This window comes from Staurois parvus, unplaced genomic scaffold, assembly GCF_062004578.1.
Source record: "Staurois parvus isolate SC_StPar_1 unplaced genomic scaffold, SC_StPar_1.0 ptg000545l, whole genome shotgun sequence".
Taxonomy (NCBI): Eukaryota; Metazoa; Chordata; class Amphibia; order Anura; family Ranidae; genus Staurois; species Staurois parvus.
The window spans coordinates 432,307-448,476 of record NW_028318341.1 but is presented as its reverse complement, the minus strand read 5'-3'; the positions used below and the strand labels follow the sequence as shown (position 1 = coordinate 448,476).

General features: G+C 41.6%; 1 protein-coding gene across 1 annotated transcript in view; it reads right to left on the bottom strand.

Annotated features, from left to right (window-relative positions):
* Positions 1 to 1,273: 1,273 nt before the first annotated feature.
* Positions 1,274 to 16,170, bottom strand: part of DNAAF9 (dynein axonemal assembly factor 9) — a 208,212-nt gene continuing 193,315 nt past the window's right edge. The window contains exon 37 of the mRNA XM_089690898.1: positions 1,274 to 15,443. Within this exon, the coding sequence (XP_089547024.1) occupies positions 15,331 to 15,443 (113 nt within the window). The 3' untranslated portion in view covers positions 1,274 to 15,330. The remainder of the gene's footprint in view (positions 15,444 to 16,170) is intronic.

Sequence of the window (16,170 nt, the reverse complement as noted above, 5' to 3'; positions counted from 1 at the left end):
TGAGGCCTACAAAAAAGAAATGGAGTGTCTGGGGAACATATCAAAAGTTGCATATCAGTCTGGGGGCCAGCATGGCCAGTACCAATAAAACCCAGTTTCGTTCCACCTTGAATTTGTTCCTAAAGTATGCAGGTTCCCTCTCCCACAAAGTTACTGTATCTCTGCTGCTCCCTGCCTTAGTCAGTCTAATCTGTGCTCCCCTATGCTAATGTTTGAGTCTGGTAGCTAACTATTTAGGGCCAAACAATGCATTCCGGGAGGCAAAGGTGAAGTTCACATCCCAGTGCACCAGGTACTTCGAAGGGCTACAAAAAAGAAATTGAGTGCCCTGAAGTAGCAGCATTGTTACTATAAAATAAGAAAGGAGCGCACAAGCCTTGCACATTACCTCAATAAAAACTTTAATCACAAAGTATAGCAGATATACACACAAACATCAAATGTACACAGGCATATCATGACTGACAATGGTCCATGGTCTGGGATAGTGTGCGAGTCCCACAAGCAAGAGGACGCTTGAAAAATGACTGCCGCGTTTCGAGGGGCAATCCCCTCAGAACCTCAAGGCTTGTGCGCCCCTTTCTCTTATTTTATAGTGTCTTATTGGGCTTTCCCAACCTTTAGGGGGCTGCACAGCACCGCCTTATTGGACTGAATGCTAAGACCCTTTCACATATATGTATAAATACATAAGTGGTTCCTATAGTGAACTCGGTGTAGAGTTATTCACCCTGAGGTCATCACAGAGGACAAGGGGGCACTCTTTACATCTGGAGGAAAAGAAATTTAATCTCCAAACACGGAAAGGTTTCTTCACAGTGAGAGCTGTGAAAATGTGGAATAGACTCCCTCAAGAGTTGGTTCTGGCCAGCTCAGTGGATTGCTGTAGGAAAGTCCTGGATTCTTTCTTGGATACACAGAATATAACTGGATATAACATTTATAGGTAAAGTTTATCCAGGGAATATCCGTTTGCCTCTCGTGGGACCAGGAAGGAATTTTTTCCCTGCAGGAGCAAACTGGATCATGCTTTGCTGGGTTTTTTTTTTTTGCCTTCCTCTGGATCAACTGTGGGTATAGGATAACTTTTTTTTTTATGGTTGAACTGGATGCACTTTTGTATTTTTTCAGCCAGACTAACTATGTAACTAACATATGCCATATCCGGCCCTTTGAGCGCAGGTTTTTCTCTTCTTTTTGATAGCACTATTGTTGTTCAGCCTTGAATTTGTTCTTAAAGTTTGCAGAATATAAATAAAGGCAACAACAGAAACAGACATAAAATAGTTTATTGTTATTTAGCAGTACATCAGAATTAAAGTGTAAAAATCAGGTCTGCACAATGGCAAGTAAAAACATTAAAAGTAATACAAAAATAAATGGAAAGGTCATTCCATACATTTCTCTATTCTAAGTAGTAATAAATACAATAGTTAGCAAAAGCTTCAATCACACGGTTCAGTTTACTGAAGTTACAGTAGTGCCGGTGGACAAAATATAAAGACAATGCAAAAAAAAAAGTTAAAACTCCCCAACAAAAAATAAAGTGAATTTGGCACACTCGAGTGAGATAAACATTAGCATTTCTTCGATGTGAAGAGAACAGACTTTTCTCACTAGTGTTCTGAGGTAAATATTTTAAATTGCTAAAAAAAAACACCTAAGTCACAGTTTCTATGCTTCTAAGTTACAATTTTCCCTTTTTGTGAATATCGCAATGGTATTCTACAATTTGGATTCAATGTGCAAAATGAAAAAAAAATAAAAAAATCAAGTGTGCAAGTGTGACGTTTTTGGAACGGTTACGTAACGCAATAAACTTTTCCTTGATTATAAGTGATAAATGTATCAGCTGTATCTACTAGAAGCAACTTTTTGTGCTGCAGTGTTTGAGGATCTTTAAGGCTTTTTCATACTGGGTTTCGAATTGTAAAAGAGTGGTGTGTACAGCAAGGTTTTGTAAAGCATTTTCAAAGTTTCAGAAAGCTTCAAGCAACTTTTAATGAAGCTGTTAAAGCACCATTCATCTCCAGTTTGGGAGGGTTAAAAAAAATGTAAAGTGCTCAAAGCCAACTAAGGTGGCCATCTTCCCATCGGTACAGTGGGGAATGGAACATGGGCCAGAGTGTCCAAAACTGGACACTACATCCTCAGTGCCTGTTCAGCCCTGGGCCACCTACATCCTCAGTGCCTGTTCAGCCCTGGGCCACCTACATCCTCAGTGCCTGTTCAGCCCTGGGCCACCAGCATCCAACGACTTAGGCGCATCTGTCCCTGGCATGGCCCTGGGAGTGCTCTCATTTTACACAAGCTCCTAGTAGACTTCAAAACTACTTGAAAATTTTGAAAGTTTGACAGAGTTTTTCTTTAAGGACTTTAACAATTCTTACGAAAGTTAAACAAATTCTTTTTAAAAGCTTGTTGTACAAACTACACTCATACAAGCTGAGACACGTGTACAAGGCTTAAAGGAGATCTGAACAGAGGGACAACTGCCATTGCCAACTTCTTCTGAAAAGATCTTCCGGACAGTCATGCTAATTCAGTGCCTTCATAGGCTACATTCACATATATGTAATTACTGTTGTGCAATAAAACAGGTTTTGCTAGCTGGATCATTGGTGCAACATATCTTTCATTGGAGGAATGTAAAAGGCACCGCACTACAACCACATTAATAAATGAAGGGATGTAAATGCAGCTTAAAGTGGACCTATATTAATAAGACCTTGCTAACACCAACAACTTTGCTTGGGTTTGGGATCTTCAGCCACCTTGACTGGCTGTGCCGGGATAGCATCTATTCATCTTGGCATATGCCCAGTTTGTACACTGATCTGCACATGCATGCATGTGTGGAGGGGTAACGTTCCACTTTAGGTTCTTGGCCTGACTTCAAACCCAAGCATACAGCAACTGAAAGACCAGTGAAGCATCAAGTACTGAAATAAAAAAAAAAAGACTGGCAACTAGCATTTTCAGGAGATCAGCAATGGCAGCCAAAAAAACCCTCTCTGTACAGGTTTCCAGAGCATCCTTTTTAAGAGGTCCACTGCTTGAACCTGGAGATTCATTTTAAAAATCAATAACAGAGGTAATCTGAGAAGGCCACATTCCAGAATGACCTTCCCAAAATACTCCACAAATCCATGCCTGGGCACAGGGATTCATCCCCTTCCTACCTCCTAAAGATCTGCAAGGCCACAGATTTGTCTTCACAGTAACCAAGGACCCCCAAGTTCAACAATTTGTTGTGAGTCAAGAGCAGGTCATTAAGTCTTGACAGGTAACTAAAAGTTTCCAAGCTATGGAGATATCTGTTTCCTGATGATGGGGTGGTTATTTGCATTAGTGCATAAGTAAATACCCAAACTAAATCACTAGTATAAATGTTTATTAGGCAACTGTCTATGCAGGCAACCTCTCTCTATTAAGGCTGCACACATGCAAGCCTTGTTGTTCCATATTGCCCTTACCAGACCTTGTTCTTTATAGTCTACTACTACTTGGCTACTAGCCCAAGGTGGCTTACCTAAGGGCAACAGAAGCTGTTAAAAGCCTGCGGGAAAAACTGCGGGAGTTTTGGTGTATGGTTCTACAGCAATGACAGATGAAAATTGAGGCACAACAGGGCGTACTGAACCTAATAGATATCAAGGCAATCTAATTTTGGTCCTACAAAAATTACCAGAATAAAGAAATATATAGGCCAGGCCCCATAGGAAATTCCTGATAGCATTATTGCAAAAACTCACCAAAACTGTTTTTACAAATTGTTATTGATTCATATTTTCTGCAACCAAAAGTTCTTCGTAGTCCTTTATAACAAAGCCAACGGTATGTCTCATTTAGGCAAAATTTTGGATGGAATACTAAACTGTCAACATGGTCTACGGCGTGCACCTCAAGGTTGTGTTTTTTTTTTTCTCATTCCTCCTTTGAGGCCCTCAGTGGTTTAAAGATTTTATCAAGGCCCCAATTATTTTTCAGTTAACAAAGGCTATATTGTGAATTGCTAAGTCACCAATGGGATCTTACTTCTCCTTTGTGGCTCTCAGCAGTTTAAGGGTTTTGTATTAAACAAGGCCCCAGCCATTTTCAAGATGATAAAGGCTACACTTCCTTACACCATTTTACAGCAGAATACTTTAGGAAACTTTTTATGCTTACTTTTCTGGAATAAGAAGTTGCATTTTTTGCTATAATGTTAAAGTACTGTAAACTGCTATCTGAAACGAAGTAGTTGTGGCCCTAAAACATAATGTGGTCCCTAGAAGATTTATTCCATTTAATTCAGTCCATTTGCGTTGAACATGCCTTGCTTATGGGTACCTCATGTTGGCGTATATATGACCTCTTTACACTGAGAATTTTACAGATGTCTCTGAACATTTTCAACTTATATGGTTCAATCTCCCTGAGATGCAGCTGTACATCTTCTGCTACAGAAAAAGATTTTGAAGTTGAGAAAAAAAAAAGTTTCTGCTGCAAACGTTCCTACTGGTTTGTCACACTGATCCTCCCTCCTATAACTTCAGCAATTCTATTCACACTCACTCTGTGATATAAACACAAGCTGCCAATGATAAAGTCGGCAAAGCATGTAAACTCCTTGAGGACGCAATGTGCGTTTTCCTGCAGCCAGGAAACCGCGTAGCGTAATGCCACTTTCAATGGAAAGTGTTCAAACTGACAGAAAACTGCCCTGGATAGCTGCTAATAAAAACAGTTCATTCAAATCTAAGCAGGTCTTTAGTTTCTCTACTGAAATTACAGTATTTACAAAATCTAATACAAAAATTACTTTCTACTGGAAATCAGCCAAGAGGTTAACATGGATTGTGCTTGCCCCCTCTTAAGATGCCATTTTCACAGTAGGTTTTTTTTTTTTTTTCTAAAATCCTCTTTATAAACTTCAGTCCTCAAAGAGTTTTCCTTAATTTTCGCAATTCTATAATGTGCCCAAAAAAACTTACAGAAAGATAATTTTGAGCAATCTCGTTTAATCCTTTCACCAGCACCGTTGATCCCTTTAAAAATTGGGGAGCAAACGATCGGAAATTTCTGGGTGCTCCATACAGGCTTTGTTGTGCTGTGAATGGCACTATATACAAGGCACTGCTATGTTGCAAAGAATAGCACCGTCACAGTTTGCTGCGATTTATTACTAACTCACGGCTATATAAAAAAAATTGAGGTAAGCTAATTGATTTCCATATGAATTATCCAAATTTTTCCAAAAAAATAAATGCACCTGCCCCAATTCACAAGCAGCTATTTATATGATAAATCAAGATTCAGTCTATTTTATCTGATTAGGAAGCAGTGATGCCATATATGTGACTCCGCTAGTTCCTGGAGAATGTGTGGACTGAAAACTGATTTAGCCTCAAAAAAATGTCTGCCGTGATTATCAAGGTGACAAGTGGACTTTAGTAGTAGTACCAGTCTGGTGAAAGGTATATTTGATTACAGACCAAACCCTATTAACAACATTTCAAAGTGCACTAGATATATTAGGTGTTACAATCTTGTCCCTTTAAAAACCAGCTAAAAAAAAAATGGTACCACCTACAAAAAAATTCAAGAACATACAGAAAATCGAACTGCTGGGTATGCACACATCAAGGCTTTGGATCACTGATCAGGATTGAATGTCCATGTTGGACCAGCATCCTATGTTATTCCTGGCTAGTGGCTCATTACCCTGGTACACGTTAAAGCGTTTATCGTTTTACTATGCAATCCCAGCAAGCTGCACCCTCAAGAATTTTGGTTTAGACCACAAATAAGGCCTTTTTACATTTCTGTAGGCAACAGGTACAATTTATTAATTTCTATCACTTTTGATTACATTTTTGTTTTTCCGTGTTTGAACAATCAAGTCTAAACATGGATTTTTTTCTTTGTTAAAAGCTGCATTGTTTGTAAAGAGATCAGTAAACTACCTAGTTCAATCGGTCAAATCACATTTTTATTTGAAAGTGGTCTACACTTATCCTGGAGACAGTGCGTATACAGTCCACGTCTCCGCTACTATAATTAGACTACAAGACTATTCTACGTCAGTATGGCTTTCATAATACAATCTCCACCGTTAAGAGACTAGCAGTGTTATAGAACATGGAAAAGCTGTGGTCCTGTTATTAAATGTCCCTCAGCTCCATGTAAGACTATAAACAAAATTACGTGGTATAAATGGTTAAATTAGAATGTTTTACCCTTTGACAAGAAATTCGTAAAGTACGTAACAGGAGGAATGCACACCAATTGGAAGCCCAAGGCAACTTTACCCTCTTCATTATTGCCAGCAAGTTGCCATGGTATGCTTTCCAATTAAAATTTTTGACTTCAAAAATCAAGTAGATTCAAGTCCTTGGGTAGCCTTACAGTGGCTCTTAAGTAGTCCCAAAACAATGGATTAGCATAACTGCCTCCCATCTTGAGATTTCCAAATTTCTTGTTGAGATGGAGAACCCATCTCTTGAATTCGCTATTACAAGAGCTCTGTGCTCATTACTGTTCCTCCATACTACTAGTGCACCAAGGTATTTGGAGCTGCTTATAAATTCTTTAGCCATACTATATTCAAATTGGGGTGCAAAAGCCAATGGAGAATTCAGACCAGCAACTTCAACAGAGTCTCAGCAAAAAACTTGTCTCAGAATTTCACCATTAATAACATGCCAGTGCAAAAGCCACAACCACATCTGAGGCTGAAGAAGTCATTTTAAGACTACAATGTTGTGTATGTTCAGCTCCCGAATAACCAATCAAATAGCCCTTACCAAAAGATAATGGTGGCTGCTCAAAACAATTATAACATTTCATGCAGTTGGGAATACTTTTCAATACTGATGAATTAACAGTAAATCCAGACTGCAGGATTAATATTTTCTTTAGTGATCTGAGGCAGCACTTCAGATGCCATCTAGCAGCAAGAAAGTGCACCGTTTAATCAATGCTGTCCTTCCTTACTGCTTAGACCAGCCTCTCTCAAACTTTCTAACAAGGAGGAACCCCTGAAATAATATTCAGGTTTCATAAAACCCATTCCAGTAATTACTATATGTACAGCTCACAATATATTAGCCTGGTGTTAGAATGGTACTTTCACTGGTGGTCAGTGGGAAGAATGCTCCCCATATAGTAGCTAAAAAGATCATTGGTGTCAGTGGTTCTTTATCTGAGAGAAGGAAACTGCTCATTGCTCAAGGAACTCCTAGTGACCTCTGGAGGGTTCCATGAAACTGGTTGAGAAAGGCTGGCTTAGACACAAAAGGGATACAGAAAAGGCCACACTTTCTTAGTGTCCTCAGGAGCAGATATGGGGCCATTGAGGTACGGAATTTATACACAACTAATGGAATACGATCTACAAATAAAATAATCTCTTCAGATACCCAAGACCACTGAGAAGATGCTGGAGTATACTTTAGAACTCTTTCTCTGGCTTTGGAACATCTGCTAGTCTCTACCCCTTCTAAGAGGCACAGTATAAACTAGATCCATGCATAGATAATTCACCAAGCTCTACGTTATCTATGAGACCACATGCCACTCTGTCCAGACAGGAAACTGCCAGAGCAGCATGTCCCAGGCCTCGAGACACAGATCAATAACAAGCTACATCTAGATCGCAACACGTAATAAAATCTCAAAACTATTTAAAACAGTGTTATTAGCAATAACCACCGTTTTAAAAGCCAAAAGGTCACGATACACAAAAAAAAAAAGAAAAACACAATACAGAGTATATCACAAGAATAATAAAAGATATAGGCAGTCTGGAAGCCATAGTTACAGAGATGACATGCTCTATGCAACCAGATGGTGGCTATATAGTTCACTTCCAGATACGGAGCCTAATGCTGTGTTTTCAACTTGAGACTGGTGACCTCACTAAACTGACAAGCTCATAATTGGTTGGTGATGCCACATCTACCCAATGGATGGCTTCTCGTGAACATTGGAGAACATCTTTAAAACATAGAGGCTATATAACATGGCACTGTAAACATGGAAGATGCCTAAACTGCCCCAGGTGGGGGTCATTCACTTGGTCATCAACAATTTTTTGCCAGCTGAATTCTTATCTCCTGTGGGCAGATCAAAGGTACTTTAAGGAATTACCACAGAACCAAAGATGCTACAATCTAGAACTTTTAAAAGTTATCTTTAGTGTACACGGGTGACAGCCATGTTGTCTCATGTAGAACTGGTTTGGAGAATAAAATGCAGCTTATCAATTCACTGAAAGCTAATGACGTTGTAACAGAATGAGGAATGGCAGACAGAATATTGTCTAGACTTACAAATTAGAGATGAGAAGCTTTAGATTTAATTTCTGAAAAATTCCATCTTCAGTGTTTGTCGTTGGACCCTATCCAGCACTACGTGAAATCCCAGTAAAATACAACAAAATAATAAAGGAATATCAGAAATCTTGAAATAGAAAACATCATTAGTTCACAGATTATTGCAAATCCAGCTAGCAACAGCTTGATAATAAACCATAGTGGGGCAATGATAAGGGCAATAATGTCCTTTGTCACTTAGGGGTCTACCTCTGCTCTCAGTCTGCACATGTGGGGGCCACAGCAACACTCAGTGACCTAAAACTGGAAGCCACTTGAAACCAGGGAAGGGGTTATAAGGGCCTCCAAACAAAGTGCCACGAGAAAACAGTTTGAGTTGCCTATATCAACACGTCATGTTTTCTTCTTAATGCATGGAAGGAGCTGGTTAAGCAATCTACAATCATGCTACGGCTTTGTGACAATCATGCTAAGAATGGCCAATGCTCTCTGGGGTGACACTGAAAACACACAAAGATGACTTACCATCAGCCACCATTTACATCACCACCAAGGTAAATGGTTGTAAAGCTCGGAAATATAAACAAAGCATATTCCTCTGCAGTGTGTACTAGTCTCAATTAGGAGTGCTAGGTGTCATTTCTGTGTGCTGCTTCTTTCCTCCGTTATCAGCATGAGTCATGAGTTTTCCTGACACCGAGAGAAAAATGGTGACAGGGGAGGGGCCTCCAGCAGATTGAAAGCCTCAGTTTTGTTTCTTATTTACCACCAGTTTCCTAAACTGAGAACTGCCAGGAATTCTTTAAAGTGGTTGTAAACCTCAGACAATCTGAACAAAGCATATCCCTGTATAGTGTGTACTTGTCTCGATTAAGAACACTAAGTGTTATTTCTGTCTGCTGCTTTGTTCCTCTGCTATCAGCGTAAATCACTTCTGACAAGTTTTCCTGACACCAAGAGAAAAATGGTGACAGGGGAGGGGCCTGCAGCAGATTGAAAGCCTCAGTTCTGTTCCTTAGTTACCACCAGTTTACTAAACTGAGAACTGCCAGGAATTCTTTAAAGTGGTTGTAAACCTCAGACAATCTGAACAAAGCATATCCCTCTATAGTGTGTACTTGTCTCGATTAAGAACACTAAGTGTTATTTCTGTCTGCTGCTTTGTTCCTCTGCTATCAGCGTAAATCACTTCTGACAAGTTTTCCTGACACCAAGAGAAAAATGGTGACAGGGGAGGGGCCTCCAGCAGATTGAATGCCTCAGCTCTGTTCCTGTGAGTGGTGTGGGGGGGGGGGATGTCCCTTCCCTCCTATCAGCTCTCAGAGCTCTCCTAACTGAGCTCTACAATGTGTAACTTCAGCTCCCTGCTTTTCAGAGCTGAGAGATCCTGTGTAAATTCTGCACTTTGAAAGGTGTTATGGGACATATAGCTATAGATAAACAGGTACAACTTTAGTAGGAGGTTTTTTTGTCATCACTATGTATCACCTGAGGCCAATCACTTCACTGGGTATATGTAAACTCTCAGACAAGCTTTATAAATCCAGCACTTTAGGACCACATATAAACAGGTACAACTTATGAAGGGAATTTGTTCCATTTCTGTGTATCATCCGAGGCTAGTCACTTCATTGGGTACGTAAGGGTTCAAATGACTTTAAGTGGCACTTACAGCTTTTTTCCCCAACATGCTTTGCAGTCTTTGTATATACGTGGTCTGACTTGTAGAGTTTTCCTGGCGCTTACTGCACCCTTACTACACTTGTACTTCTGTAGATCTGCGGAGGAACGGTGATGGACAGAACGGTGATGGACAGAACGGTGATGGACAGAACGGTGATGGACAGAACGGTGATGGACAGAACGGTGATGGAGAGAACGGTGATGGAGAGAACGGTGATGGACAGAACGGTGATGGACAGAACGGTGATGGACAGAACGGTGATGGACAGAACGGTCATGGAGAGAACGGTCATGGAGAGAACGGTCATGGAGAGAACGGTCATGGAGAGAACGGTCATGGAGAGAACGGTCATGGACAGAACGGTGATGGACAGAACGGTGATGGACAGAACGGTGATGGACAGAACGGTGATGGACAGAACGGTCATAGAGAGAACGGTGATGGAGAGAACGGTGATGGACAGAACGGTCATAGAGAGAACGGTGATGGACAGAACGGTGATGGACAGAACGGTGATGGACAGAACGGTGATGGACAGAACGGTGATGGACAGAACGGTGATGGACAGAACGGTGATGGACAGAACGGTCATAGAGAGAACGGTGATGGACAGCACTAAATGGGATTCTTAGTCTAGAAAGCTTTTTCTGTAAGCAAGAGAGCGAGCGGGCTGGTCACAGTCTGCTCTTACTCCTCTTCCCTCTCCTTTCACATTTCCATTACATCCAGCATTTATGTTGACCCTTTCAAACCACAGGGGGGAAAAAAAGAAAAACTTTCCGTCTGCAATACCTGTAATTCACACGACTTTAAATGGTCACTTAATACTGCAGACGCTAGAGACTATAGCGGGTCTCCATGACCTGCCTAGCAAGTCAATTTCACAGCTGCTTGTTCCAAAGCCTGCGATAAGAATCTAGTTCAAAGACTAATCTGATCATATAACCGCCCGTGGCAGAGTTTGAGTACATAGAATTTCTTTGGTTGGAGATGCTCTTCTTTCCTTAAAGCCAATGGAAATGTAAAAGAAACCTCTGGAGGTAGTAAGAAACAGCTCAGAAGGAGCTCCAGAGCATCACAACTGCAAGCTGACAGTACCTGAAAGCACTGCATTTGCCCATCTACAGAAACCCTATGAGAATGTTGAGTGTTGGGGGCAACACAGACAGTCCTTACTTCTGCCAGCTTTAACGTTTCTTAGCTTGTCAATACCTCCTGTGTCCCTGCTACGAGAAGGAAGCTTTACCTTTCACAGAAGCAGCATGTCAAGACTGAGAAATGAATCGCAAAATAGAGGGAGAACTGTGCCAATTACACCTTTTTAGGCAGCTAATTAATAGCATTTATAATTGTACAGGTTTTGTCCGCATAGAAACAAAAATGCTATTAAACAAATTCCCGTGCAGACCGATAACTAACCTAGAAGCAATTTTATTCCATGTAAATGTTTCAAGGAGTATATTATTAATCTCTGATCTACATCATTGTCAGCAGCAATAGGGCAGGTTTAGTAAACTATGGGGCTTATTTAATAAAGCTGGAAAGCACAAAATCAGGCTCATTTCTGCATAGAAACCAGTCAGCTTCAAGGTTTTATTTCCAAAGCTTAGTGTTACTAAACCCAGGACCCTGCATTCACTGTATCTGATTTCCCCAGACCCTGCATTCACTATATCCGGTCCCCCCGGACCCTGCTTTCACTGTATCCGGTCTCCCCGGTCCCTGCATTCACTGTATCCGGTCTCCCCGGACCCTGCATTCACTGTATCTGGTCTCCCGGGACCCTGCATTCACTATATCTGGTCTCCCCGGACCCTGCATTCACTATATCCGGTCTCCCCGGACCCTGCATTCACTGTATCTGGTCTCCCGGGACCCTGCATTCACTATATCCGGTCTCCCCGGACCCTGCATTCACTATATCCGGTCTCCCCGGACCCTGCATTCACTATATCTGGTCTCCCCGAATCCTGCATTCACTATATCCGGTCTCCCCGGACCCCGCATTCACTATATCCGGTCTTCCAGGACCCTGCATTCACTATATCCGGTCTTCCAGTACCCTGCCCTCATTATATTTGGTCTCCCACACTACACACAACATGGAAATGCAGTTATTTTAGTAAATATAAACTGCCAAATACCTTTTCTAATGAGCAGTTAGAGCAGTCTTGTGACTTCAGCAGAGCACTGGTTAAAGACTGTGGGAGGAGTTTTCTTTCTGCTCTAGTAGGATGCAGAACCACTGTCCTCTGTCTGAACAGTGCTGATTGGCCCTGTGCTGATCACATGAACCGTCCCAAGAAAAAAAAAAAAACCTCTCTAGCAATACACACCACACTGAGCATGTGGCCATGGGTTGTCTGTATCAGGCGGTCATTTCAACAAGGGGGGGGGGGGGGGGCAGAGAAGAAAGAATCAAACAGCCTTTTTACAGAATGCAGAGGATTAACCCCTTAGGTTCCACAGTGAGTATAACAAGCATGCTTTATTGCATGTAAGCTCGAAAGAGCAGGGCCCTCAATCCCCTCATGTTTTGCATTGTATTGGTATTGTTCTGTCACATGTTCTGTCCCCCTTTGTAATGTACAGCGCTGAGCGAACTATTGGCGCTTTATACATACTGTATAATAATAATAATAATAATAATAATATACAGACTGATTTTACGGTTGTGGGTTTAGTAACACTTTACCGGAACAAGCTGAGGTTAGAACCTGATTGGCTCCCATGCACAGCTGCACCTGATTCTGAGCGCTCCACTTTTAGTAAATCTCCCCCAATGTGCCTAATATGCAGCTTTTTGTAGTTCATTCATTCAATGATGTCGGAGCCCCACATGGCTGCGTTTTTTCCCAAATTGTGACAGCTAGCGAGGAGGAGACGATCCCCCTCTACCTGTCACAACAGGGAGCAGGGGCCGGACTGTTCGTTACATATTACACCCTCAATATGGGTGTAATAGGTAGCATGTTACGAAAAGTGAAACTGTCCTTTAGTCATCGACTTCTCACGAATAGGCTTGATGGAATAGTTTTGTCTGACCAATTGGCTGCAGTGCTGAGTAATGTATTCTGACAGCAGAGAACTCCTCAATAACCAATATATAATAACCCAACGGGAAGATTCCGCTATCCACCTTGCTTTTGTGGATGGGGGAATCCGTTCAGTTTTTTTTTTAATCAGCCCGCTGGGGGCTGTGTGATGTTGCTGGTCCCTAGAGACAGGATAGGCTGCATTCTCAGTGATGAAACTAATATTTAGCAAAGGGATAGGTATCCTTCTCCGTAATGTTGCTGGTCCCTAGAGAAAGGATAGGCTACATTCTCCATGATGTTACTAGTATCTAGCAAAGGGATAGGTATCTTTCTCTGTAATGTTGCTGGTCCGTAGAAAAAGGATGGGCTACATTCTCCATTATGTTACCAGTATCTTGGAAAGGGATAGGTATCTTTCTCAGTAATGTGGCCAGTCCCAACAGAAAGGATAGGCTGCAATCTCCATGATGTTACTAGTATCTAGCAAATGGATAGGTTTCTTTCTCAGTGATGTTGCCATGCCCCAATAGAAAGGATGGGCTGCCTTCTCTGTGATGTTACTAGTATCTAGAAAAGGGATAGGTATCTTTCTCCGTAATGTTGCTCGTCCCTAGAGAAAGGAAAGGCTACATTCTCCATGATTTTACTAGTATCTACCAAAGGGATAGGTATCTTTCTCCGTAATGTTGCTCGTCCCTAGAGAAAGGATAGGCTACACTCTCCATTATGTTACCAGTATCTTGGAAAGGGATAGATATCTTTCTCAGTAATGTGGCCAGTCCCAACAGAAAGGATAGGCTGCAATCTCTATGATGTTACTAGGATCTAGAAAAGGGATAGATATCTTTCTCAGTAATGCTGCTGGTCCCTAGAGAAAGGATAGGCTGCAATCTCCATGATATTACTAGTACCTAGCAAATGGATAGGTATCTTTCTCAGTGATGTTGCCATGCCCCAATAGAAAGGATAGGCTGCCTTCTCTGTGATGTTACTAGTATCTAGAAAAGGGATAGGTATCTTTCTCAGTAATGCTGCTGGTCCCTAGAGAAAGTATAGGTTACATTTTCAGTGATGCCACTAGCAGCCAGTGGAATGGCACCCTGCAGTCTCAGGGAAGTCATTAGCCTCATTCTTAATGACAATGCTGGTCTCTAGGGAATGGATAAGCTGCATTCTCAATGATGTCACTAGCATCCAGTGGAATGACACCCTGCAGTCTCGGGGAAGTCATTAGCCTTGTTCTCAATGATGATTCTGGTCCCTAGGGAATAGAGTTTCGACACCCTGCAATCTCGGGGAAGTCATTAGCCTCGTTCTCAATGATGATTCTGGTCCCTAGGGAATAGAGTCTCGACACCCTGCAATCTCGGGGAAGTCATTAGCCTCGTTCTCAATGATGATGCTGGTCTCTAGGGAATGGATAGGCATCCAATGGAATGACACCCTGCAGTCTCAGAGAAGTCATTAGCCTCATTCTGGGTAATGATGCTGGTCCCTAGGGAATGGATAGGCTGCATTCTCAGTGATGTCACTAGCATCCAGTGGAATGACACCATGCAGTCTCAGGGAAGTCATTAGCCTCGTTCTCAATGAAGATGCTGGTCCCTAGGTAAATGGATAGGCTGCATTCTCAGTGATGTCACTAGCATCCAGTGGAATGACACCCTGCAGTCTCAGGGAAGTCATTAGCCTCATTCTTGGTGATGATCCTGGTCCCTAGGGAACAGATAGGCTGCATTCTCCAATATGTTACAAGATGGCTGCCTCCAAAATGCACCACTAATCAAAACATCCTAAATCAACTTATAAAGTGCTAATCAGGCACAATGTTATATAAAGTAACACAATACTTTTTCAGTAAAGTCAACATAAGTGTGTTACTTAAATACTTAAAACATTGTGCTCAAATTTATCAGAAGTGTGAAAACTGAACTGTAAAACACTCCTGACTTCAGCGTGTAAGTCACATTAAGTGGACAATGGATGAGAACACTTAATGTGCAACACGCGGCCCTTTAGTCATTAGTGGTTCGGTACAAGCGTCTTGCTCTTTGTGAATGTTACATATGTCTGATAATTGGCCGGAAGACCCATGAGCTCCCAGCAGTGCTCCTGTGAACAGATTGAATACATAAGGTGCAAACTGATTTATAAAACCCAGAGAAAATGAAGCATAATCACATCTGAAACAGGTTAGAAAATGCTTCTTCCAGATGGTGCTTTGGGCTGCGCGGTAATTTTGCTAATGGCATGTAATGTGGAACACTACATCAAGCAGACGGCAGACCTCTCACAGCTTCTGTCCAAAGATGTCGTAATATTCCTGCTGCTCCAAATCTCTGTTGTATTTCTCAATCTCCTTATTTACCTCATTCATGTAATCATATATAAACTGGTCCATCACTGAGAGAATAAAATTAAGGAAAAATTATGTGCAACAACACAAACATAATCAACATTTTTACATCAAGATGAGACTGGCATAAAAAAACAGGAGTAGGTGAAAAGCAGATGTCACTGACAGGCAGATGAAGCATCAAAATGATGAATGGAAAGACATATGCTGGACCTCTAACCCAGTTGTCTCCAAACTGTGGGCAGGATTGGCCCTTTGCTTGCCTTTTCCTGGCCATTGGGACTCTATTATCTCCACTGATATGGGGCACTATTCCTCCCACTAACACCAACAATGAGGCATCATTCCATCTATGTACACCAACAGTGGGACATAATTCCTTTCTCTGACACCAACAGTGGGGCATAATTCCTTCCAGTGATACCAACGACGAGGCATCATTCCATCTATGTACACCACCAGTGGGGCATAATTCCTTCCACTGATACCAATGACGAGGCATCATTCCATCTATGTACACCAACAGTGGGGCATAATTCCTTCCAGTGATACCAACGACGAGGCATCATTCCATCTATGTACACCACCAGTGGGGCATAATTCCTTTCACTGATACCAACGATGAGGCATCATTCCATCTATGTACACCAACAGTGGGGCAGAATTCCTTCCACTGATACCAACAACGAGGCATCATTCCATCTATGTACACCAACAATGGAGCATAATTCCTTCCACTGATACCAACGACGAGGCATCATTCCATCTATGTAC